The sequence below is a fragment of the Taudactylus pleione genome, unplaced genomic scaffold (genome assembly GCF_031769625.1).
Source record: "Taudactylus pleione unplaced genomic scaffold, aTauple2 ptg000016l, whole genome shotgun sequence".
Classification (NCBI taxonomy): domain Eukaryota; kingdom Metazoa; phylum Chordata; class Amphibia; order Anura; family Myobatrachidae; genus Taudactylus; species Taudactylus pleione.
Window position 1 is genome coordinate 12,599,869 of NW_028284418.1, and position 25,768 is coordinate 12,625,636.

Genomic DNA, 25,768 nt, shown 5'->3' on the forward strand with positions numbered 1-25,768 from the left:
GACATAGGATAAATAAGGGGAGCTGGGAGAGACATAGGAGAAATAAGGTGAGCTGGGAGAGACATAGGAGAAATAAGGTGAGCTGGGAGAGACATAGGAGAAATAAGGTGAGCTGGGAGAGACATAGGAGAAATAGGGGGAGCTGGGAGAGACATAGGAGAAATAGGGGGAGCTGGGAGAGACATAGGAGAAATAAGGGGAGCTGGGAGAGACATAGGAGAGATAAGGGGAGCTGGGAGAGACATAGGAGAAATAGGGGGAGCTGGGAGAGACATACGAGATATAGGGGGAACTGGGAGAGACATAGGAGAAATAAGGGGAGCTGGGAGAGACATAGGAGAAATAGGGGGAGCTGGGAGAGACATAGGAGAAACAAGGGGAGCTGGGAGAGACATAGGAGAAATAAGGGGAGCTGGGAGAGACATAGGAGAAATAGGGGGAGCTGGGAGAGACATAGGAGAAATAAGGGGAGCTGGGAGAGACATAGGAGATATAAGGGGAACTGGGAGAGACATAGGAGAAATAGGGGGAGCTGGAAGAGACAGAGGAGAAATAGGGGGAGCTGAGAGAGAGGAGGAGAAATAGGGGGGAGATGGGATATAGAAGGTAGGAATAGGGAAAGACAGGATACAGGAGGAATAGGGGAGACAGGATGAATAAGGACAGACAGCAGTTTAGGTATAGGGGGAGATGAGAGGAGAATAGGGGAAACAGAAAAGAGAGAAGAAATCAGGGGAGATGGAAGAGTAAGAGGAGGAGGAATATAGTGAGATGAGAGACAGAAGGAAACTAATGGTGGAGATGGCAGAGAGAGATACCTTATGTAGTTTTGGAGTATGAAGAGAAGGTTTTAAACAGTCAGCTTATGCAGTCCTCTGTGACGTTGCTGCACTTCTGTCGCTGATGCCCGGGTTTAATCTACCATTTCATTACCGGCACTATAACCCGGAAGTGCGGCTCCTCTGAATGAAGAGCGGCTCGTGCGGTTCCACCTCTAGGCCAGCAGACTGTCTATATAGCGTGCGGCTCACCCTCCCACCCAGATTAACAATGCCCCCATTGCCAAGGGGCTTGGACGCTGGCCGCGTCATGACGCAATTGCGTCATGACATCATCGCGCAATGACCTGGCCGCGCATTAGTGAAAGTTCCTTGCTGACTCAGAGCATGGCACTGCCCGGGAGGGTGTACTGCCCGGTAAGCCTGTGTTCAGCCAAACCGGCCCATTTAGCCATCGACCCTTCTGGCATTTGCCAGAAGTGCCCGATGGCCAGTCCGGCCCTGCTTGCTGCTGTGTCTGCACTGCAGAGCCCCGTAGCTGAGAGCTCTGGGGCACTGCAGTCATGTGACCCAGACTCACCAACCGAACACAGGTGAGCCGGGGAAGGAGACGATGCGGCGGCTCTGGATCAGGGGGCCACATCGGACACCCGCGGGGGTGGGGGGGCGCATCGGTCTCTGTCGGCGGCAGAGGCAGCTTTACATGGATGGGGGGGGGGGTGACAGACACCGGCAGTTGGAGCAGGGAGTCCAGGCAGATAGGCAGGGGTTCAGTCTCTTTCCAGCCTAGCTTCAAGCTACGCATGCACAGCTTGAAGACTTGAAGACATGCAGTGAAAAGTTTCTCGCTTACGACTGCTATGTAAAAACTGCAGTTTTTCGGAAGGGATAGTTTAGGGCAGGAGGTATGATGAATACCTCCTAAACTGTGTTTGAACTCACAGTGAGTTCAAACCATAATTATCACAAGTGATAATTAAGTTTTGATGAATAGGCCCCTCAGAATCATAGTTGTCCACTTAAGTTATATGAAGAAGTTACAGTTGGCTGGAAAGTGATAGATCCAAATAATGAATGGAATTGATTCTCATCATTGATGGTTCTTTGGTGCACAGGGATGAAGTTAGGCTACAATAACAAAGTTATAATTCATAAGGAACATCAACAGCATTAACTATCGCCAGTAGAAATTCATGAATACTTACTACAATTCCTAAGGCTTTTTGTTTTCTTTAACTCTCAGGTGGTCAGTATAAGTGTCGGTCGATGCGCGCGCACGGATGGTCGATATCGATATCGACCATCGCCCGTGCATGCAGGCCAACCTGGTCGATATCGACCAGGTTAGCCTGTTTGATCGCGGGATCGTTAAGTCGTTAGGCTGTTGGTGAATGTTGCTGGACGTTCGATATCGAACATCCAGCACATGCAGGACGGTCAGACAACGATATCTGATCGTTGTCTGATGGACCCTTGTGTACGGGCCATAAGATTTCTTTCATGACGTTTGGAAGAGTTGTTTTTATTGTTTTATGCACTTAAGCTTTGAGAACAGGTTATGCTTTTTACATGTCATTTTATTGCAACTGATAAATTATGTTCTATCCATCTGCTTTCTACACTAACTTGAAAGAATCCACAATAAAATCCTCTTTGAAGAAGTACACCCTTATCTTCTGTACTAACGGCCGGTGATGAGTTATACGGTTGTTCTTGTTCCAGGTGAAACTGCGGTAACACCATCTGGTTATGTAGAAGGTGCCCATTGTAGGGTCATCTACTCTGTGAGGCAGCAGCGCATTGTCTGGCACAGAATTGTGTCTCTTCTAGCTGGCGTCGTCTCTGGAATCATTTCCTTATCTGATTTAGAAGAATTCAGAGAGACTTGAGCTCAAGGACATCTGTTCATAAAGCTCCACTTGTCCATGAACATGTTATTGGTATTTTGCAGTCATTTTACTCTAAGTGTATTGGTTTAAATACATTTTTCTCAAACATATAAAATTTTAGTGCTTATATGCGCACAATACAAATAAAACATGGAAATGGGCAATAATCACTTGGGTTTATGGCACAAATACGGATGGACCAGTCACGTAAAAATCTATTCATAAGACTATAACCTCTTGTCTGCTGATTTGAGCATCCAGCTTAGTGTAAAAAGAAACACATTAATAAAACTTTTAACAAAAATTAAAAACGTATTAAAAAAAACAAAAAACATTTATGCATTACAAATACAGTTTATTGAAGAATAAAGCATTTTTTAATAAAAAAAATGTCATCACTTTCCTGACATGGCTGTAACAGAACTGGTATTGTACTTTGGTGGGCGTGGCTGCCCAGGCGGAGGCGTTCCCATGGGAACGCCTACCGTCTGGGGCCGGCCCACTGCCATCACTAGTGATGTCAGTGGGAGTGCTTTTGGCTCTGATAGATCCAAAAGCACTCCAGGGCTAGCGGCAGCGAGACCCTACTGCAGGGTCTCGTCACAAGCCCGATGGTCGCGATGGTCTTGACCATCGCGACCATCATTTTGCCCGCTCGCTATAGCTGTGTGTAGTCACCCACAGCTATGCGAGCGGCCAGGAGGCCGCTCCAAAAAGGAGCAGGGACGGCCCTGATTCAGAGCGATCGCTCTGTCAGAGCGTCCGGCTCTGAATCAGGGCCTCTGTTTGCTTGCTTTAGTCTGCCAACAGAATTTAGTTTACATTTAACATTTATGTTTTAGCTACCCAAATATAGTTGTGCTGTTATAATAAGTTTTTATTTATATCTATGTCTCCTGCTATTTAGAATTGCAGTTGGTAAATTATATTGCGAATGCAGATTTCTGTCGCTAGTAGGTTTATAGTAAATAATAGCTGCTTCTCGATGATATCATCAAAATGCATAGACACGATCATGGTCCACTTATACAGTAGCTATGATGAGCTTGGCAGAACTATGTACCTATGAACTATATAACAGGGAAGGAACTGCCAAAGCAGGGTGGGGAAATAGGTCATTTTTACCATAGGTCCACAGCATTCCAGATAACAGATGATCCCATGTCTGTAATTTAATTTTGGGGTTCTGTGAGCTTGGGAGTTGTAATGAATTTTATTTGATGATCATGATATGTATGCCTATTACCATGGAGTCATGAGATAGGGAAAATATGAACTCAGAAGTGTTTAGAAGTGTTAGGCATCCCTTTACCCCTCTCCACTCCAAATATCCATTCACTGTCATGGTACATGTGGCCCTTGCTTACTGTTGCTCTGCAATGCATGGGATGTAATTCCCAATGGCATAAGTAGTTTGTTTTATTTCTTACCGGTACTCTCTGTGGACCCGTTTTTGGTCACTCAGGGGCATGCCCAGCCCTCATTCATTTGCAAGGTCCGTCACGCACCTAATGGTAGTAGCCGGTATGCCGTGCCCCCTAATTTCTTAATGGTACACTGTACTGGCCTGTACCACCTTACTTGCGCCACTGGTAAGTCCAAACTTTCGAATCCACAGGACAAAGCTGTCCTGCACAGGACGGCAGGATGAAGCCTCACCTGACTCAGGATGGATGGGAGGTTTGAGTGTATGCTATGATTTTGGCATCTTGTTAATTTGCACAGTTTAATATTCACCATAGAGAACTAAGGGGATGGCTCTTGGGATTAATTTTGTACAGATTGTAGGATATATCTCTGATATCTCCTGTATTATATTATTCTTAAATAGAAGTGATAAACATTGCTCTAATCCTGCTAAACATTTTTGCAGAATTTAAGGGCTAGGCGGCTTTGATAAATAGGTCCTTTGGAGTATGACCTTTTAGAGAAGCATATCCCTTGTAATATGGCAAGCTGCTGCAGATGAGTGCAGGAGAGCATGACAGACTTATTTAGTTATGTATAAAGAGTGAGAATAATTGAGGTACATCTTCAGCTCAGTTATATACAGTCTTACACAGCCTTTGATATTAATTAAATTAAATAGTGGAATTATTTACTTGTAAAGATAATACTAGGATTTCCAGAGGAGATGGCGGCCACAAGGAAACCTATTGTCTAAATATGTTCTAAATGTTGTGCAAGATGAATGTGAACTGAATATCACTATATAATTAATTACAAATTAATTGTATGAATTGATGAGAACAGTGATATCACTGAGGTATGAGGTGTTACATTGAACTCTACAAATTGATTTAATAACTTGCAGATGGTGGTTCTTATGGATCCAATGGAGGACCCAGATGACATCTTGAGAGCCAACCGGTCCCGTGAGAAGACCTACATGTTTGATGTGGCGTTTGATTACACTGCAACGCAGGTAGCGCATAATTTTACTATAACATTAACAGACAGCATTTGTGCTAAATGAATATGCATGCATGCTATTATAGCCAGACTATCAAGTCCCTAAAAAAATAATTGTGTGGTCCAATTAAACCTGCACTTTTTCCCTGCCTCCACTAATACATCGGTTTCAGGGCCTAATTCAGACCCGCTCGCGAACGCTGAGCGCTTGCAAGAAGGTCGATGTTGGCCCACTGCGCATGCGCACGACGGACCCGGCTCTGTCGTGCGCATGCGCGAGACCCGCATAGCGACGGGCAAGCCGTCGCTATGGGTCTCACTACAAAGGGGGCGTGCTATCGATGGTGAGTGACAGCACGCCCCCTTTGGTGGGCGTGCCGGGGGCGTGGCTGCCCAGGTGGAGGCGTTCCCATGGGAACGCCTACCGTCTGGGGCCGGCCCCACTGACATCACAAGTGATGTCAGTGGGAGTGCTCTCGGCTCTGGTAGAGCCGAAAGCACTCCAGGGCTTGCGGCAACGAGACCCTACCACAAGGGTCTCGTCGCAAGCCTGATGGTCGCGATGGTCTTGACCATCGCGGCCATCTTCCTGGCCGCTTGCTATAGCTGTGGGTGGTCACCCACAGCTATACGAGCGGCCAGGAGGCCGCTATAAATTTCAGAAGGACGGCCCTGATTCAGAGCAAGCGCTCTGTCAGAGCATCCGGCTCTGAATCAAGGCCTCAGTCTTTCCAGCTCATTACAATATTTCATCCTGCAAAATTAAATCTTGTTGTTTTTTCCTCAGTGCTTGTAAAGAGTTCACGATTGCCTCTAATCAGCACTTTGTATGGAAAGCAGATCCGCCTATGTCCAGCCAGGTCCACCTATCACACTTTCACAATCGCCAACATTTTGAAGTAGTTTAGAGGGACATTTTGCTGCTGAAGCACTAAACACATTGGGGCTGATACAGAGCTGAAGGCAATCAGCAGCATTTGCAGACATGTTGTGCACGCAGACTAAGGGGGAGATGTACCAAACCTTGATGAAAATACGGGGGACCCCTATGTTTTTTTACTTGTCTTTTCACAACCAGGACCGACTTACAGAGCCCGGTGCTGGTTATGCATTTGGGGGGCGCGGGGGACATGTCATTTTCTTTCCTTTTTTTTTTACTTTAACACTTTCATTTACTTTTAACACACAGAAGCCTGCATGCACGGATCTCACTGATCCGTGCAGGTTTCTGTCAAACACGCTGCTGCCATTGGTTACATTGGCTAACTCGCACCATGTAATAAAACTCGCATCACAATTTGTGAGTTTTCCTGCAGTAACAATAGCGTAAAAGTCACAAGGACTCTCATTTCAGATAAACTCCTACTCGCAGGCTATTGCTGCGAGTTTCGGAACAAACTTGCATCATACTCGCACACAAACTCGGAACCTATTACATTTACCCCTGATTGTCCAATAAAACAAGGATTTTTCGTGATGAAGATTAATTAATTTATCAGTATCTTCATAAATGTTTGCCCCATCACCACCCAGTTACCAAGCATCTCATGTTTTACATACAATGTTGCCTTTAGTTGCATGCACTCGGAAAACAAGCATGTGTATTGTGGAAACACGCAACGTACTTCCAGAAAACTGATCTGCATTTATCTTTGCGTCGTCCCCATAATGTGCAAGTGTATTAAAATGATGCCATTCTTTTTTGCATTTGAAATACTTTACAAGAACATTTACCATTTAAAGACCAGAAAATGAGGCCCTGTATACAATTTTGCTCATCCTGCCATCAATGCTATCCTGCCTTGGTAATCCCTGTATATATCTGCAGACACAACAGCGCACAAATAGTCCCTCTGCTGAGAATGTCTGCATTTTCTTTTACATTAGAGGATGACCTCCAATGTCTTCCATGGACATTTCAATTACACATGGGTGACTGAGAAATGGCTGTGAAGGCTACATATTGTAATGCATCTATATGGTGCTCAGGTGGCACATCTAGAGAGAGTAAACATTAGCTGTGTTTTCCAGGAACTATCTCTCCACTGCGGAGTCCCTGGAGTCGCTGTTACTAATAATTAACTGCTCCAGCGCTGGTGCTGTAATGCTTATTAGAATTCATATACATTGATATCTGTGAGTGGAGTCAAATCTGGCTGAGGATGTTCTAAAAAATGTTTGTAAGGTTGCTTATAACAAGTAAGGAAAACACGTTTGCTAGCTATTACCTCTGAATGGATTGGTTTGAACATGTTCACATTATCATTTGGTCAATTATAAACATTTGTGCAAAGCGCACAATAAAATCTCTTCCAGACAGGCAATATTGTTAATTTATTGTTATTAAAATAGTCTATTCTAAATATGTATCTACTTTATTACACATAGCTGAGATACCTGGCATTGCCCGGGTTGAAGAATGGACCTTGAAGTTCATCTGCAGCCTTCATTTTTTTACATTGTCCTCACCTATAACTCTTTTCCATTGATCCTGAAAGGGACCTCACTGTTTGCTAAAATTGTTTTAGCCCTGAAATGGACCTATCTATCCAATTAGTAATTGTCTGTGCAGGTGCAGTGTGACAGTTGATCCTCCCACTCACTGCTCTTCCTTTGGAGCTCTGCCTGCCCTAACTGGTACATATCAGCCTGTGCCTTTAGATCAGGATGTAGTTGGTTTCCCGACGGCCGGGATGCCGTCACTTAGAATGGTGTCGCCGGAATCCAGGCAGGGGTCACAATCCCGCCACCTGCATCCCGACCGCTGACATGTCAACGGTAAGTATTAGGGTTAGGGGGAGGGTTAGTTTTAGGGTTAGGAGTTAAAGTTAGGCACTATGGAGGGTTATTTATTATTTATTTATTTATTAACAGTTCTTATATAGTGCAGCATATTCAGTTGCGCTTTACAATTGGAACATTAATAGAACAAAACTGGGTAATGACAGACAGATCTATAGGTAGGAAGGCGCTGCTCGTAAGCTTACAATCTATAGGGAAATAGGCATTGATAAACAAGGATAGATGCTATATATTGCCATTTGGTCCAGCCAAACTGCAGAGTTTCTTGGTGGGCTGCATGATCCAGTCACACAGGAATGTCAGACAAATGTCAGGATGATGTGAAAGAAAGACAGTGTGTGAGGTTATGTGTGGACTGTAAAAGGGAATGTAATTAGACATGGAAGCTATGAAGGTTATGTGGGTGGTTCTGGAATCTGATAAGCTTGCCTGAAGAGGTGAGTTTTCAGGGAATGCTTGAAGGATTGGAGACTAGATGTAAGTCTTATGTGCGTGGTAAGGCATTCCATAGAGTGGGTGCTGCCCGAAGAAAGTCCTGTAACCGTGAATGGGAGCAAGTAATGCGTGGGGATGAGAGACGCAGATCTTGTGCTGAGCGGAGAGGTAGGGTTGGGAGATATTTTGAGATGAGTGAAGAGATGTATGTTGGTGTGGTTTGGTTAATGGCCTTATGTGTAAGTAAGAGTATTTTGATTTGAATACGGTAGAAGACCGGCAACCAATGGAGGGACTGACAGAGCGGGGCAGCAGACGATGAACGTTTGGCAAGGAAGATAAGCCTCGCAGCTGCATTCATAATGGATTGTAATGGCGATAGCCTGTTTTTGGGAAGACCAGTAAGGAGACTATTGCAATAGTCAATGCGGGAAATAATGAGTGTATGGATTAGAGTGTCTTGTGTGAGATATGGTTGAATTTTGGATATGTGTTTTAGATGTATGTAACATGATTTTTAGACAGATTGAATGTGGGGAACAAAGGACAGTTCAGAGTCAAGGCAGCTAGCTTGTGGAGCAGGGTGGATTGTCGAGTTATCAACCGTGATCGAGAGATCAGGTTGGTAACTGTTCTTGGCCGGTGGAAATATAATGAATTCTGTTTTAGAAATATTAAGTTTCAGATGGCGAGATGACATCCAACATGAAAAGGCAGATAGACATTCAGTGGCACGGACCAATACAGATGGTGATAAATCTGGGGAGGATAGGTAGATTTGAGTATCATCCACATACAAATGGTACTGAAATCCAAAAGAGCGGATTAGTTTGCCAAGAGAAGTGGTATAGATTGAGAATAACAAAGGACCTAAGACAGAACCGTGCGGTACTCCAACTGATAGAGGTAGCGAAGAGGAGGCAGAGTCAGAAAAACGAACAGTAAAAGAGCGATCAGATAGGTAGTAAGAGAACCATGAAAGAGTTGTGTACTTAAGACCTAGGGATTGTAGTGTTTGTATGAGAAGAGAGTGGTCAACAGTGTCAAGGGCAGCAGAGAGATCTAGAAGAATTATGAGTGAGTAATGTCCTTTAGCCTTGGCAGTGACCAGATCATTTACTACCTTAGTCAGTGCTGTCTTTGTGGAGTGTTGGGAACGAAAGTCGGACTGAAGTGGGTCCAATAAGTTGTGTGAGTTTAGAAAGTGTGTGAGGTGGGTGTAGACAAGTCTCTCAAGTAGCTTGGAGACGCATGGGAGCTGGGAGATAGGACGGTAATTTCAGAGAGTGTTAGGGTCAGAATATTGTTTTTTTTCAGAATGGGAGTAATCACTGCATGCTTGAACAGTGATGGAAAGATGCCAGTAGAGAGAGACAGATTGCAGATTTTAGTTACGGTTGGGATGAGCACAGGAGACAGAGTTTTACTGATTTGTAGGGTATAGGATCTAGAAGAGAGGTAATATAGTAGGAGGATGAGAAGAGTGTAGATACTTCATCTTCGTTTGTGAGGTCAAATGAAGAGAATGAGCCAGAGGGTACAGGTAGGGAATTGAGCAGGTCACTAGCTGAGGAAGAGCAGACCATTTCATTTCAGGTCTTATCAATCTTATCCTTAAAATCAGAAGCAAGATCATGCCCACAGATAGTAGCAGGTGGGTTGGGTGAGGGATGGGTAAGAAGCAGTTTAAATGTATTAAAAAGTCATTTGGGTCTAGAGGCTTGAGCAGAGATAAGAGATTGGAAATATGTTTGTTTGGCAGCGTCCAGAGCAGCACAATAAGAGTTGTAGATAGTCTTATATGTGAGGAAGTCACTTGGAGCACGAGACTTTCGCCACTGACGTTCTACTTTACGTGAGCGTTTTTGTAGATGCCTTGTTGAGTTATAATGCCACGGTTGACATCTAAGTCTGTGTGGTGTGTAATGGCTAGCTGGAGCTACTTCATCAAGGGCTTTTTCTAGAATCTGGTTTAGGTGTGATGCAGCAGGCTCAGGAGAAGTGAATGCAGTCATTGGTGAGAGTTGTTGTTGTAGAGAGGTAGATAGTTGTTGAAAGTTAATAGCATTAATATTTCTGCGGGTTTTAGGAGGTTTGTTTTCAATGACAGAGGTTGATGTAATGGAGGAGAGTGTGCAGGTGATAAGGTTGTGATCTGAGAGAGGGAAAGGAGCATTAGTGAAATCAGAAACTGAGCATAGTCTGGTAAATACAAGATCAAGACAGTGGCCATCCTGATGAGTAGAGGAGTCAGTCCATTGGGAGAGGCCAATAGAGGAGGTTACAGAGAGTAGTCTGGAGGCATGAGGAGATTGTGGACTGTCAATGGGGTATTGAAATCACCCATAATGATGGTGGAGATGTCTGAGGATAGGAAAAATGTTCCAGAAATTGTTGGGGTGGCCCAGGTGGGCAATAGATAGCAGCAACTCGTAGAGAGAAAGGGGTGAAAATTCTGATAGAATGTACTTCAAATTATGTAAATGTTAGTGAAGGTACCTGTGGGAGAACTGTGTATGTGAAAGATTGGGACAGTAATATTCCTACCCCACCTCCTTTAAAATTACCAGGCCTGGAGGTGTGTGAGAAGTGTAGGTCACCATGTGAAAGTGCAGCAGGGGAGACAGTGTCTTATTGTGTAAGCCATGTTTCTGTTATTGCCAGAAGGTTGAGGTTAGTTGAAATAAAGAGGTCATGGATGGATGTTAGCTTATTGCAGACAGAGCGTGCATTCCATAAGGCACATTGTAGTGACTTGGAGGGTGAAGGGAGGCATGCAATATTCATGAGGGTAGCTGGATTTATAGTTCGTTGTGGGTGTGGCATGTGGGTCGGGCCTGGATTTGGTTATATGTCACCAGCTAATAGAAGCAGCAGGAGAGAAATATAAATATAGTTGTGGGATTTGTCTGAAAGATTTTTATGCCGACAGGTTGTGGATGTTATTGTCAGTGTGTATAGATAAGTTAAAAGCTCATGTGTGTTTGTAAGAGGAGAGTAGATTAGTGAGGCAGCAATATGTACAGAAGGATGAGCTGCAGGGAGAGTAAAGGATGTAGTTGAAGGTTAGGGTTAGGCTGCGGGGGGTGGGGTGGTTAGGGTTAGGCTGCGGGGTCTAAGGTTAGGGTTAGGCTGTGGGGGGGAGGGGTAGGCTGCGGGAGGGGTAGGGTTAGAGGAAGGGTTAGACAACTTACCACCAGGTGTCGGTATTGCAAACCAGTTGGGATTCCGGTGTTGGCATTCTGACCGTCGGTCATATGTGCGCCGGCATCCCATACACAACCCTTCAGATCATAGCAGATTTAGGCACTGGAAGACATCCTGTGCAAACTTGCTTAAACAAAAATGTCAAAACGGAGGCTCCACGCCCTACTTCGAGGGACCTCTATGGCCCTGACGAACTTCAAACATAGCGAAAAACCAATTCTGGTCAAACTACTCTACCATGCCAAATTTGGTGGAGCTAGGTACAAAACTCTGGCCATGCATAAAGACTTATTATATAAATTTACCTAATTATTAATTTAATTAAAACAACTATTAAATAGTGAATCGCCTTACCTTACAGCAAAGCTCAGCCATGGCTATAAAGTGTTAGTGAAAGTCCTAGATACTGTAGCTAGGTTGACCAGACCTATGTTATTTTTGTGCAGACCTGATCAGCGCAGGGACTGACAGAAGGCTCATTTACATCAAGTTTTATTTTTTGTGTGTGTGTTATTTTTTGTTTTTTTTGCTCTTCAGGGCTACTGTACAGGAGGCAGAAGTGGAAACTGCTCTCCACATTACACTCTGCCTAGGTCTCTTTATGGCCACATATCTATGGGCAATGGATTCTTAATGAACTGATGGACTGGATGTTCATGAACATTGGTTCAGTCCCGAAAATGGCTACCTCAGCTGTGTATGAGCCGCGGAGTGACTACAGAGTGCTCATGAAGGCCCCGCACAGTGATAGTTTCATTTCTGCCTACTGAATATGCTGTTTGCCTTAGAAAATATTTAGGAGTTTGTATTCATTGGTTCCTCCAGTGTCCCACAGAATATCAGCAGATTTCACACGGCTAATTAATTAGACACTTCTAACTGATCTTAAACAGACTCTCTTGTGTTTGGTGTAAATGTAGAGACATGCAGATACACCATGGCAGACTGGACACAAATTGACGTAACCAATTACTATGTAAATTCCTAAATGGTCGATGCAATTGCTTTTTAATTTGAGATCCAGAGAGACAAAATTTGGAGCCTGTCAATGTACTTATAGCACAGGCATAGTAGGAAAGACCAATTTATGTTAATAAAAAAAAGCCCTCTCTCCACTATTGGAAAGACCTGTTCTTTCTGGGAATAAATAAACTGAATAATATGGTAACGGATCACTATCATAGTTTATGTTAATAGTTCAGTGAAATAAAAAGTTTTTATTAAGCATTTTTGGCACCTTTTAGTTCTGATGGGTTATTCTAACAAGTATTGTGCAGATGTTTGTTTTATACAATATGTTGCTTATTTTTATTACTGTAGTTACTAGTGACGGATTATAAAATAAGGGCAGTGGGGCTGCAGTCTGGCACCCAGCCTTGTGGTCCTCCTCTAATAAACAGGTATATATGTGCTGTGGAACATCGCTGTAATAATTAAGGCCTTGAACAATGTTTGTGTCTAAGGCAGTTGCGTAAATTGCTCTGACCTTGAGATATTCCCAGTACAGACGTTACCCCATATATAACAAACTTTTCTTGTGCAACTGCATGTTCTAATGTAGGTTGGGGGTATAAAGGTCCATGCTAGGATACGACCCAGTAGTCAGAGTGGTGCTCTAGATAAGGGGTGTACAGTTTTTTCATTCAGGATTAACGCTGAATCTTAATTATGCACACCTCTGTAACGGCGTTAAGACGCTCAGGCACGCCTGCGTTCGCACCACCACTCCCCGTTTCCAATGACCATCCCGTCACCACCCACAAACGGCTTCTCCTGTCACTCATTCTAGCGAGGTGGCTATGCGCAGCGAGCGAACGCTTCCCGATCAGTTACCCTACCCTCCCCCTTTTGTCTGTGTACTACCTAGCTTCCTGTTTATTTTGCTCTGTGTTGTTTCTAAGATATGTAAACTTGCAATTACCTATGATATATCACGTTTCACTGTTATTTTGCATATACCCTGTACAAGACTCCAAATACAATGTAGCGCCTTAGAAGTAAATAATAATAATAATAATAAGATAGAAAGTGTCAATTTGGAACGATAGACACCATACACGGGTCCCTCAGTGCAATTGTGACATCACATACATATCTTTATGGGCTGAATTACTATTTCTATGCAACTATTTCTCATGGATATGCATAGCTAGATTTGTTATTGGTAAATGATGCATGCGATAATGGGTGGATGGGGAAGGTTCTACACTTTTATGGGGTTGGTGCAATGTATTTACATAAAATGATGCAAAGGATTAAATGAATGAGCGTTAGCAGGCTGTGATTGGTGGTTTCAATTTCCTGTTCAAGGTGCAATTTGTGCTTCAAACCCAGTTTTTGTGAGCCTGCTATTTGCAGAGGGTGTCTTACCTCTTTGTCTATTATTACCGAGTGGGTCATAATTTATTAGTGTTTTGTTCACATTTGTAAAGGGCAATGGAAAATGCCGGTCCCATATAAATAAATTATAGACTTGCTTTGTGCACATATGTAGATATTTCATATAAGATGTGTTCTGTGTAGGTCATCAAAGGCTCCTTCCTTACACCTGCACAGCCCAGCTCTTATTTGAGAAGCTGCATTGGTTTTCTCTGGGCTCATTGAGCTTTCGTGTGTTCATGTGTAAAGGTTTCCTCTTGATTTACAGTCTCAGCTGCTTTTATATCCTGATATTCTACTCTCAGATCCACCATTCTTCTTGTTCTATTGTTCTCTTCTCCTACTTGTACTAACTCACCAGGTTTTCCTCACTGTATGTTTGCGCTCTGGTGTTTTCTGTCTCTGCAGTCTGCCTCCTTCTCCATTGCACTTTTACTTTACCTCACTATTTCCTTCTTGTCTGACAAGAAATCTTTGCCCTTGATAGAAATGCTCTCAGCTAAGAAATAGAATAGAGGAAACACAAGTCTGCTTGTAGATAAAGTTACCTCCTTTGCAGGATCATGTTGCCTCTTTATATTCTGGGTTGTGTTACAACTTCACTTGCATTACTCTCCAGCCTCCAGCACCTTGACCTATGTGTGACGCTTGCTTTTGTCACTCATCTGATGTTCTCAGGGAAAAGGACTATCCCAGTACCAAATGTATAGTACTCAGTTGTCCTGGGTGGTAACTTGAGGGACTGGGTGTGAAGATGTTTAGCTCTTTTATCACTCAGCTCTAGAGGGTCAGCCCAAAGGCTGCCTTATGTATTGGCTGAGGGCACCCGGGTACCTCTGGGGATTTGGCATTCCTTAGACAAACAACTCAAAAGTAAAACTGTTATAGCCTCCGATTAGCGGGCAACGGAGCTATTTTGCCAAGATAGCTGCTAGATTTAAAGCAGCAATTAGTTTTAAAGCAGAAGCAACCTTGTGTTGCCTTACAGCTAATTGCAACTTTAAATCTAGCGGCTATCTCTACAAAATTAGGCTGGTGTCCGCAATTTGTAGGCTATTACATTTGGGCTCAAATGGGAGATGTATCAGCAGTGTAAAGAGTGGTGAAGTTGCCCAAAGCAACCAATCAACTTCTACCTTATCATTCTATAGATTCAGACTGTACTTGGTAAATGCTACCTCAAAGCTGATTGGTTGCTATGGGCAACTCCTCCACTTGTCCAATTCTCCACTTTTTACACTGCTTCATAAATCCCTCTGACCAAAAGGGTCCAACAGGGACTTTATTGTAATATAGGAGCAGATAACGCTAAGATCTGGAAGTAATAAATTAGAAAGTGATAACCTACCAACCAATCAGCTCCTAACTGTCATTTTTCAAACACAGCCTGTAAGTTGACAGTTAGGAGCTGAGTGGCTGGTAGTTTATCACTTTCCAATTTATCACTTCCCAGAGCTTAGGACATATCCCCCATATTCACACACAGGATAAAGACCTATAACAAATACCCCTTTCCCATTGCCGCAATAACCCGGGTTATTGCAAGGTCAACCCGGGTCGCGGCTCAGTGGAAAAGGGTCACAAAAAATAAAGGTCTGGTGTAAACAGCATGACCCGGGTCACCCCTCAAACCAGCGGATTGGCTGGTTTCAGTAGTGCTTGGAGATTACATCATCGGAAGACCCGGGTCTGGTGTGAACGGCTGGACCTGGGAATAGCCTGGGTCCAGCAGCCAGTGTAGAAGTGGTAAACCCGGCTCCGACCCGTGTTCGGTCAGTGTCCTGGGTTGGAACTGGGTTTTTATGCAGAAAAGGGATAACAGGGAGTTCAGTACACAAAACAACCCTACCCAACAGAGCTATATTTATTGTCCATTGGAGCTCTGTCCCAGCCATGGAGCCACACTTTTCACACCTCTAGCAGCAAGCTACTATAGGGATCAAGTCCAATCTCATCCTGCTATTGGCAGGTACATACAGTACAATAAAAGCCTGATAAGTGTTCTAGAGGCCACATTGAGGGGCCTATTCATCAACACTAAAATAACGTTTTTAAGGACATTTTCCTTAATTACCGTTATTTTAGTATTCACGTTGACACTTAACCAGGAGATATCAGTGATATCTCCTGTGTTAAGTCCCCCTGCATGGGGATATGAAAATTATGATTCAGAAAATTGTGTTGTACAGCGGGTTACACTTACCTGCTGTCAGCATGAGCAGGTCCTCCTCGGCTCCCTCCGGCGCTCCATGGTCCCTCCTCTGGCTCCGGTGGCTGCTCTGACACTGTGTTCTCCCACAGAACGCAGTAAAGTTTGGAAAAAAGATTTTTAAAAAGTTTTTTTTTTTTTCCCCTCTAAACTGTACTGTGTTCTGCCGGGAGAACACAGTGTCAGAGCAGCAGCCAGAGCCGGAGGTGGCTGCAGCGGCCAGGTAAGTGGGGGACAGGGAGGTGAGTGGAGGGGAGGGTTGGGGGGGACACGCAATTACCGCAGCTGTAGGCAGGGCTGCGCATGCGCTGCTTTTACGGATGTAACAGCGCATGCGCAGCACTGATTACAGCTGCGGTAAGGTAGAGTAGATAGGGAAAAGTATCTATTTCCCAAAAAACTGTCATCGCAAAAATGCCAGCTTTTCGGAATAGATAGTTATGGGGAGGAGGAATGATGAATTCCTCCGGTAATTAGGTAGAACTCCATGCGAGTTCTAAACCTAATTCATAGAATTTTTTGTAATGATGAATAGGCCCCTGAGTGTATTAGAAATATCTGGGATACTTGTCAAATGTACATAAATTTAAAAAAATAACATTACTTTTAAAATCTTGTCTATGAGTTTTCCTTCTGAATTACCAATGCGTGTAACAAAAAAAAGTATTGAAGTGTGCAAGAGAAAAAAGTCTTTTGGATTTTATTAAGTGTTAAAATAAAAGTTAATAATACCCTCTTGGACATCAGTAATTCAGTAACCCTGTAACCCTATTTTATTGTTATTTATACCTTACTACTAACAGTTTAAGTGTAATACCTCTCCAAAACTGGAAGGAAGAATTACTTGTATATGCATGTCACAAATAATGTGGGGTACGTGGAGGGGTAGCCATCTCCTCTTGTCTGGAAAGTCCAACTGCATTTTCCGTGGTCTCAACCTTTGTTAAGTTATATGTTAGTAATACTAGGCTACTACAGCTGCAAATTATTATCAAATCATGGTCAGTTACAACAGAGATGTCCCACATATACAGATATGACTGGAAATGTTTTACTGACCATACTCTAGCATGGCACATCTTTTCAAAAGTGGCATTAGTGCTCTCCCGATCCACGATTTTCTCGACCATATAGTTATCTGTCGACGTACGCTCTGCCAACAAAATGTTGCATCACACTTCTCTGTGAATCATATTTGTAATTTGGGCTAGGCAGAACAAGGCCTTGTGTTAGGGCAGCCTTCAGCTTGTTGAAGGCCTGTTCTGTCATTCTTTTTTGGAGGTCAAGTCTGTTAAAGGCTTGGTGATGGAGCTATACTGTAAGGCCAGTTCAGGATAGCCTTGACTTTGGCCTGCTGTGATTAAATCTTCCTCCTAGTGCCCCAGGTATAGTACCTCAATCATCCCCATCTTATACTTGCCAGGATGACTTGAGCGAGGTGCCCAAGATGTTCCTCTCCAGTGTCACAGAAAATGTTGTCTAGATAAGCCTGAACAAACTCCATGCACCCTTCTAGGAGCAGATTTACCATTCTGTGGAAGCTGTTTGGACATGGAACTGAGCTTTTACTGGAGTCACTTCCGTACCTGTGACTGGTAGTTGCCAGTACTGGTACTTGCCTCATACTAAAAACCATGGAGGACACATAGCATCCCCTCCCCTTCAGTATATCTAATATCTTGCCAATGAGGGGCATGAAGTATCATCAGTCACTGTCATACCATTCAGGTGCAGAAATAGCTTGTCCCATCCTTCTTGGGTAGCAGCACTGCACTAGCTGTCAGGAACTGCATGAAGACACAATTAAGAAAATTTTCAGCATCTCATCCACATACTTATTTACAATGTTATAGACCTCTGGGTCATCTGATATACAGTTTGTTGATTGGGCGAAGTCTCCCCTGTGTCAACATGATTGGCCATGTTAAGGGTGCTCTCAGATTTGCTTGTAAATTGTGGTAATTACTCCTCCAGCATCTCCCCAATCACCATGCTCTGCATTATGGTGAATTGCGCTTCTCTACTCCCTCCTGTCACTTGACATCGGTTAGTAGGTTGGTTAAGGGATGAGAATTGGGGTGTCTGTTAGCAGGCAGCCGACTGCCATTGACCCAACCTTCCTCTTCCAGATACACATTAAACCGGCTGAATTGGTTGGTCTGTAGCTGGGTATATCTGCTATCTAGGTCTACAGTATGAGTCCCACTGTGTTGCTGTACCACCATGTAGTGGCTGCCCCAGGTATTCTGAAACATATTAATTTTATCTAGGACTAATACAAACACACTCTAGCCTATGGCCAGCTCATGCCCCGCGTATGCCTGCTGCTTCTGTCGGCCCTGCACTACTAGCAGGCTGGAGTGATTCACCTCAATTAACTGCTTGAGTTACTCCCTCAACCTTCCTACATATTCAGTGATAGGTATCCCTGGTACAATAAATATTCCCTTACGGACCTGGCCCATGGACCTTCGTATCTTCTGGCTGTACAACATCTTGAATTGTAGACTCCTGTGGCACTTTCCAGTAGGTTGAAAACAACTGCTAGATGTACTTCTCCCAGTCTGCTTGCTTCCTCCAAGTGGTCATATGTCTTTAGCACTTGCTTGAAACTCCTGCATAGCCTGCTGGTCTGGGGTGTGACCCCAACATTTTCCCATAGGGTCTGCATCAATTCACCCTGAAATTGGGACCCATGGTCACTGATGATCTCCTGTGGGAATCCTACCCAGCTGAAAATGTACCAACACATGTGCTACATGTTCTATACCTATGGACACCAGGGTATCTTGTAGCATAATTGACTAGAGTCATGGGTGCAGATTCATATATCCATGAATTAGACTAGGTAGCAGAACCTTTTACTGTGGTACAAACCCACAGCTGTAACTCTTTCATATTCAGTTAGAAAACCACATTAAGTTAATGCAGCTTTCAAAGGGAGAGATTGCGGCTTTTAGTTTGCACTTCCAAAGTTGTTGATAACTGTTAAAAAGTCCTTGGGCCTGATTCAGACCCACTCCCGAGCGGCTGTCCGCTCGCAAGTGGGTCGATGTTATGGACTGAGCATGCGCACGACGGAGGGAGCTCCGTCGTGCGCATGCGCCAGACGCGACGAGCGAAGGAAAGTCCTTCGCTCGTTGTGTCCGATCAAAGGGGGCGTACTGTCAATGTTGATTGACAGCACGCCCCCTTTGGTGGGCGTGCCGGGGGCGTGCCTCCCTGACGGGGGCGTTCCCATGGGAACGCCTCCCGTCAGAAGCCGGCCCACTGACATCACTAGTGATGTCAGTGGGAGTGATTTTGGCTCTGATAGAGCCAAAATCACTCCGGAGCTTGCGGTTGAAAACCTCAACCGCAGGCTCCGGCTCGCAAATTCGATGGTCGCGATGGTCTCGACCATCGCGACCATCACAATGCACGCTCGTATAGCCTGTGGGTGGTGACCCACAGCTATACGAGTGTCCAGGAGGACGCTCCATGAAAATGGAGCCCGGCCCTCATTCAGAGCGTGCGCTCTGCTCAGAGCGTACGGCTCTGAATGAGGGCCATATAGTTCATTGCTTCTGGTATGTCCCTCCTAATGAATAGTAAGGTTTTTAATTTGCATAAATAGTGAAATATGGGCACTTTATTTTTCAGGTTTTTTTTTTAAGTTGCAGATGGTAGTTGTAAGTACATTTTTCCAAATTTTTTCTACTTCTATTGAAACAGAGACATTAAAATGTACCCCCAAATGCTCTAAATACATCACTCTGTTGAAATACACTTGCTGGCTATTCATAAATAAAAGTTGAAATATTCATGGCTGTAAGACTGTAAAACGGCTTCCTACAGCCACTAATAGCCTCCAACACTTTCCTTATTGCCAATAGGTATCTTATTTACCACAGGTGTTTAGGGTGGTTTCCCCACTCTCTCATGCAATTCACATAGATCACACACTGCAGACAGGGCCAGATTAACAATGGGGTTGATGGAGCTCCAGCTCCAGACTCCCACATAAAAATAGGCCAATCATCATCATGGCAGCAAGAGAAACAGCTGCCTAGCTGGCCACACAGTTGGCCATAAATCATCCTAAGTATTAAAAATTTTATTTAAAAAAAAAGTGTTTTATTTTATGTACTTGGAGAAACATTTGAGCTTATAGTGTAGGTGGTGTATATGCCAGCGTGACTCTGGCCACACCCCCTCAGTACTGGCCACACCTCCTCCACTTCTCAGTATTGGCCCTTGAACATTTTCAGCCCCAGGCCCATGTGGCCGTTAATAAAGCAATGACTGCACCTGCGAGATGGCTGAAAATTGGAGTTTGGAATTGAATTGTGTGACTTTGTCTGATATTATCGGATTATTAATGTAGGAGCACACAGGGCCGGTACTACCATTAGGCAACCTTAGGCAGCCGCCTAAGGGCGCCGGCCACTGGAGGGCGCCGATGAGTCTTCAAAAAAAAATGAATGGCATAATTCATGGCTGAGTGGCGTATAATGAATTTGAGACACAGCTGTGCAGCATATTATGTATCTGCAGCAGTATTATGAGGTACATTATGATTTTGGTACTCTGCTTTGTGTAATATTCTATATGGTATATTATGAATTTGGGACACTGCTGTGTGGCATGTTATATAACCGGGGAGACTGAAGCATGGCATATTGCGAATTGGAGGGAGCAGGGGTGGTTGGTGAAATGTTGCCTAGGGCGCCCGGAAACCTTGCATCGCCCCTGGGAGCACACATCGCAGAGTTTGCAGCTTGTTGATTCTGGCCCATGAATTTATGTATCATTGACTATAAAATGCCAGTGAATCCTACTAACAGCTTGGGTTATATACGCATTCATGTATGGGGAGGAGCTGATGAAAACATGAGTGAAAATAACAAGTCTTCTGCCTCATTCCATATTGTTTGGGAAATTTTGCCATCAGAATTTGGCTCAGGTGTTCCGCGATGAAATTCACCCTATCGGTTTTTGAATGGACAGACTGTCAGAATGGCAAGGCAAAACGAAGAAGGATACATTGCTAGCAATGCTCTGCTGGGAAGAAACAAGTACTCTGAGTCTACAAAACATATAGAATAATGGCCCTCATTCAGAGCCGCTCGCTAGTGGCAGTACGCTCGTTCCGAGCGATGTTTGCACATCTGCGCATGCGTACGGTTTTTAGTACGCATGCGCGAACAAGTCAGTGCGGCCGAAAATCGTTTGTACGCTATATAGCGAGTGCCTGCTATTTTGAGTGACAGAATGAGGCGTATGTGGGTGGTAACAGGGGAAGGTGTTTGAAAACGGGGGAGTGGAATTCGGACGCAGGCGTGCTTAAAGGTCAAAACGGGCGTTTTAAGGGAGTGCATAATTAATACAGCAGCGTCATTGACCACGTCACTTGTTTTTTTTTAACTCAGAACTGCTCGCAAAATAGCGGTTGAAAAAACCAACCACAAGAATAGCGAGCAGTTCATACGCTTTACGATGTACTCGATTAATCTAATAAATAGCGGACATGACGTATGGTGCGAGCGGCCATGGGGCGTTTTTATCAAATAAACGAGCGTATGTTTTGCTCGCTCGTTCAGACTTAGAGGTGTGAACAGACTGCAATTTGCGAACGGATCATTTGAATAGCCACCCCTAGTTTTAGAACGAACGACCGCAAATAGCGAGTGGCTCTGAATGAGGGCCAATGTTCACAGTCAGCCCCCCCAGACCCAGTTTTAATTAATTACAGCCAGTCTAGCTGTATATGTTCTATTAACCTATTGTTCTGGATCTATAGGTAGCCATTTGTGACATATATGGGTCTGTTTTGTCATTAAGGGTCCCTTTGGATGATAGCCAAGAATTTTTATTGTGTCGATTTAAAACCATTATCTCTGCATATTACACCTTCCCGGGAGTCTGTGCAGGCATACTGACAAGCAGGACATCTGGAGAGTTCCCTAAAACTGTGATCGTCACATCTAAATAGGGACAGTAGATATAAAATGTGAGATAAAGCACTTAGCTTGTGCACACAGGACAGGTATATATCTACAACCCGCTCTTTCCTTACACCCCCTCCATGAAGCCATGTGTGTTCGTGCATGAAGCCAGGTGTGTTAGTGCATGAAGCCAGGTGTGTTAGTGCATGAAGCCAGGTGTGTTAGTGCATAAAGCCAGGTGTGTTAGTGCATGAAGTCAGGTGTGTTAGTGCATGAAGCCACTTGTGTTGGTGCATGAAGCCATGTGTGTTAGTGCATGAAGCCATGTGTGTTAGTGCATGAAACCAGGTGTGTTAGTGCATGAAGCCACTTGTGTTGGTGCATGAAGCCAGGTGTGTTAGTGCATGAAGCCAGGTGTGTTAGTGCATGAAGCCATGTGTGTTAGTGCATGAAGCCACTTGTGTTGGTGCATGAAGCCATGTGTGTTAGTGCATGAAGCCATGTGTGTTAGTGCATGAAGCCAGGTGTGTTAGTGCATGAAGCCACTTGTGTTGGTGCATGAAGCCAGTCGTGTTAGTGCATGAAGCCAGGTCTGTTAGTGTATGAAGCCAGGTCTGTTAGTGCATGAAGCCAGGTGTGTTAGTGCATGAAGCCAGGTGTGTTAGTGCATGAAGCCAGGCGTGTTAGTGCATGAAGCCAGGTGTGTTAGTGCATGAAGCCATGTGTGTTCGTGCATGAAGCCAGGCGTGTTAGTGCATGAAGCCAGGTGTGTTAGTGCATGAAGCCAGGTGTGTTAGTGCATGAAGCCACTTGTGTTAGTGCATGAAACCAGGTGTGTTAGTGCATGAAGCCACTTGTGTTGGTGCATGAAGCCAGATGTGTTAGTGCATGAAGCCAGGTGTGTTAGTGCATGAAGCCAGGTGTGTTAGTGCATGAAGCCATGTGTGTTAGTGCATGAAGCCACTTGTGTTGGTGCATGAAGCCAGGTGTGTTAGTGCATGAAGCCAGGTGTGTTAGTGCACAAAGCCACTTGTGTTCGTGCATGAAGCCAGGCGTGTTAGTGCATGAAGCCACTTGTGTTGGTGCATGAAGCCAGGTGTGTTAGTGCATGGAGCCAGGTGTGTTAGTGCATGAAGCCAGGTGTGTTAGTGCATGAAGCCACTTGTGTTGGTGCATGAAGCCAGGCGTGTTAGTGCATGAAGCCAGGTCTGTTAGTGCATGAAGCCAGGTCTGTTAGTGCATGAAGCCAGGTGTGTTAGTGCATGAAGCCATGTGTGTTCGTGCATGAAGCCAGGTGTGTTAGTGTATGAAGCCAGGTGTTAGTGGAAAGCACAGGAGTATCTCATCATACTATGCTGTGCGAGGCATGGAAATAGATGCCCTGTATGACTCCAGTCTTATCACTGATTCCTTTTCATCAACTAGAATTATGCAGTTACCACTGTAATGTTCTTCACATATTCTAAGCACAGAAAATCCCTGATATGTATCACTCAGCGCCGTGTTGGAAGTGTCAATGGCCCTTGCAAGCAAATTGGATAAACCTATAATAACATCTAAAGCAGATAATTGCTCTGCAATTACTTCCTTCTCCTTTTTCCTTTCAAGGGGACTTATTTTGTCAATTGACAATTACTACCTGTAGCATAAGCATTTACAGTGTCCTGTGAGTCTACATATCTTCTAACAGACGCACTACTATACAACAAAGGGAAAGCGTGACAACGTGGTGAAAGGGGCTTAGAATTTAGAAATCCATTATGTAGATCGAATGTACACTTTCTATTTTTGATGATGCATTTTTTTGATGCAAAGTAAATTTAGCAATTATTATGATAATCATATCTATATGAAATTGTGTGTTTTGCAAAAATGTTTCTTTAAATTGGGATTAGATAGGTGTTTAATGTGGATTATATTTCTATATGTCTTAATTGCTGCACCAAAAATGGCATTTACTCCATTCAATTGCAGAAATGAAACCTGTGCAACAGTCTATAATTTGTTTCTCTACCTACATGCTGTTCCCTTACCATCCCTGGCTGTCCGTGATGCACCATAATGTGATAAGCTTTGTGCTATATTGTACTATTACAGTATAATATATTATAGCGAGACAATGTCCGGGCAGCTTCGGGGAGATGACAGCTTCTCTGTCTGCCAAACAGTATCCATGGAGCTAAGAGCTCCCGGCAATGCATTTGCTAAAGAGTGTAACACTGGATCCTGTAGAACATGTAAGTATTGTTGTTAACTACATTAATTGAAAATATATGCCAGGGACATGGATTTAATAATAAGGTTAGAGTGACACTAAACAGAAATATAATTTTGTCAGATTATGAAGTGTTTTTATAAATGTTAGAATTTGTGTAGAGTACTACTCTCCTAGCGACTTTGTCACACTTAGCACAGACAATCAAACACAAACACAGCCCTTCCTGTACGCAGCCCTCTTCATCTACTTCTGTTCTCACTCACCTACTCCTCCTGCTTCATCCACTACTGCCACCCCACACCTGTTCCTTCTTCTTCATACCCTACTGTCACCACCACACCTGTTTCTTCTACTTCATCCCCTAATGCCATCACACCTGCTCCTCCTACATCATCCCCTACTGACCCCCAGCTACTCCTACTTCAACCCTGCACAGCCCCCACACATACCCCTCCTACATCATCCCCTACTGACCCCCAGACACCTAACCCCCCTACCTCATCCCCTACTGCCCTTCCCCATACCTACTGCTACTGCCCCATGCCCATTCCTCCAGCCCCCTCCCCCTTTCAACTTCTTACTAAACCCCTACAGTTTACAGCACTTACTCCTAACTAATACCCTATTGCCCATCCACATCTATTCCTTCTAACTTAGCCTCTACTGCCACCCACCTAACCCTCCTATCTCCTCTCCTAATGCCCCTCCAGACCTATTTCTCTTAACGCATCCCATACTGCCCCCCCGCCACACCTACTCCTCCTACTTCATCCTCTACTGCACCCAAAAACACACACACAGTGGCGTAACTTCATCCCAGGTGCCCAGGGGCAAGATAAATGTTGGTGCCCCCCCCAAACTAAAATGTACCACCCCCCAGCACCTATGCCAGCCCCAGCTGCCGCCGCCCCCCTTATACAGTTCCTTTTATATAATGCCCCCAGTAGTGGTCCCGCTATGCAGTGCCCGCCTATGTAGTGCCCCCCAGTAATGGTTCCCCTATACAGTACCTCCAGTAGTGAGCCCCCGGTAGTTGCCCCCTGTAGTTGCCCCCAGCAGTGAGCCACCTGTAGTTGCCCCCTGTAGTGAGCCCCCTGTAGTTGCCCCCTGTAGTTGCCCCCAGTAGTGAGCCCCCTGTAGTTGCCCCCAGTAGTGAGCCCCCTGTAGTTGCCCCCAATAGTGAGGGCCCGCCCGCGTGCGCCCACACACAAAAAAAAAAAAAAAAAAAAACACTTACCTTTATCCCCGCTCCAGTGCTGCTGCCGTCCATCCCCGGCATCCGCTCCTCAGCACTATGGGAGTGACGTAATTACGTCACTCCCATAGTGCACTGCGGGACCTGGAAGACAGAGCTCACTCCTGAGCTCCGTCCCCGGCGTCCGCTCCTCGGCACTATGGGAGTGACGTTATGACTTCACTCCCATAGTACACTGTGGGACCCGGAAGACGGAGGGAGCTCCGTCCTCCAGCTGCCGCCAGGGGTTTGAATAGGAGCCGGGCGCCCGCTGGTA

The 25,768-nt window shown here is 44.6% G+C and overlaps 1 protein-coding gene across 3 annotated transcripts in view; it reads left to right on the forward strand.

The window, feature by feature from the left end:
- The window catches only part of KIF19 (kinesin family member 19), a 101,929-nt gene that overhangs the window by 12,832 nt on the left and 63,329 nt on the right, over positions 1 to 25,768 (forward strand). For all 3 annotated transcript variants that reach the window (XM_088473156.1, XM_088473148.1, XM_088473164.1), the window contains one exon: positions 4,983 to 5,093. In XM_088473156.1, coding sequence (XP_088329282.1) covers positions 4,983 to 5,093 — 111 coding nt within the window. The remainder of the gene's footprint in view (positions 1 to 4,982; positions 5,094 to 25,768) is intronic.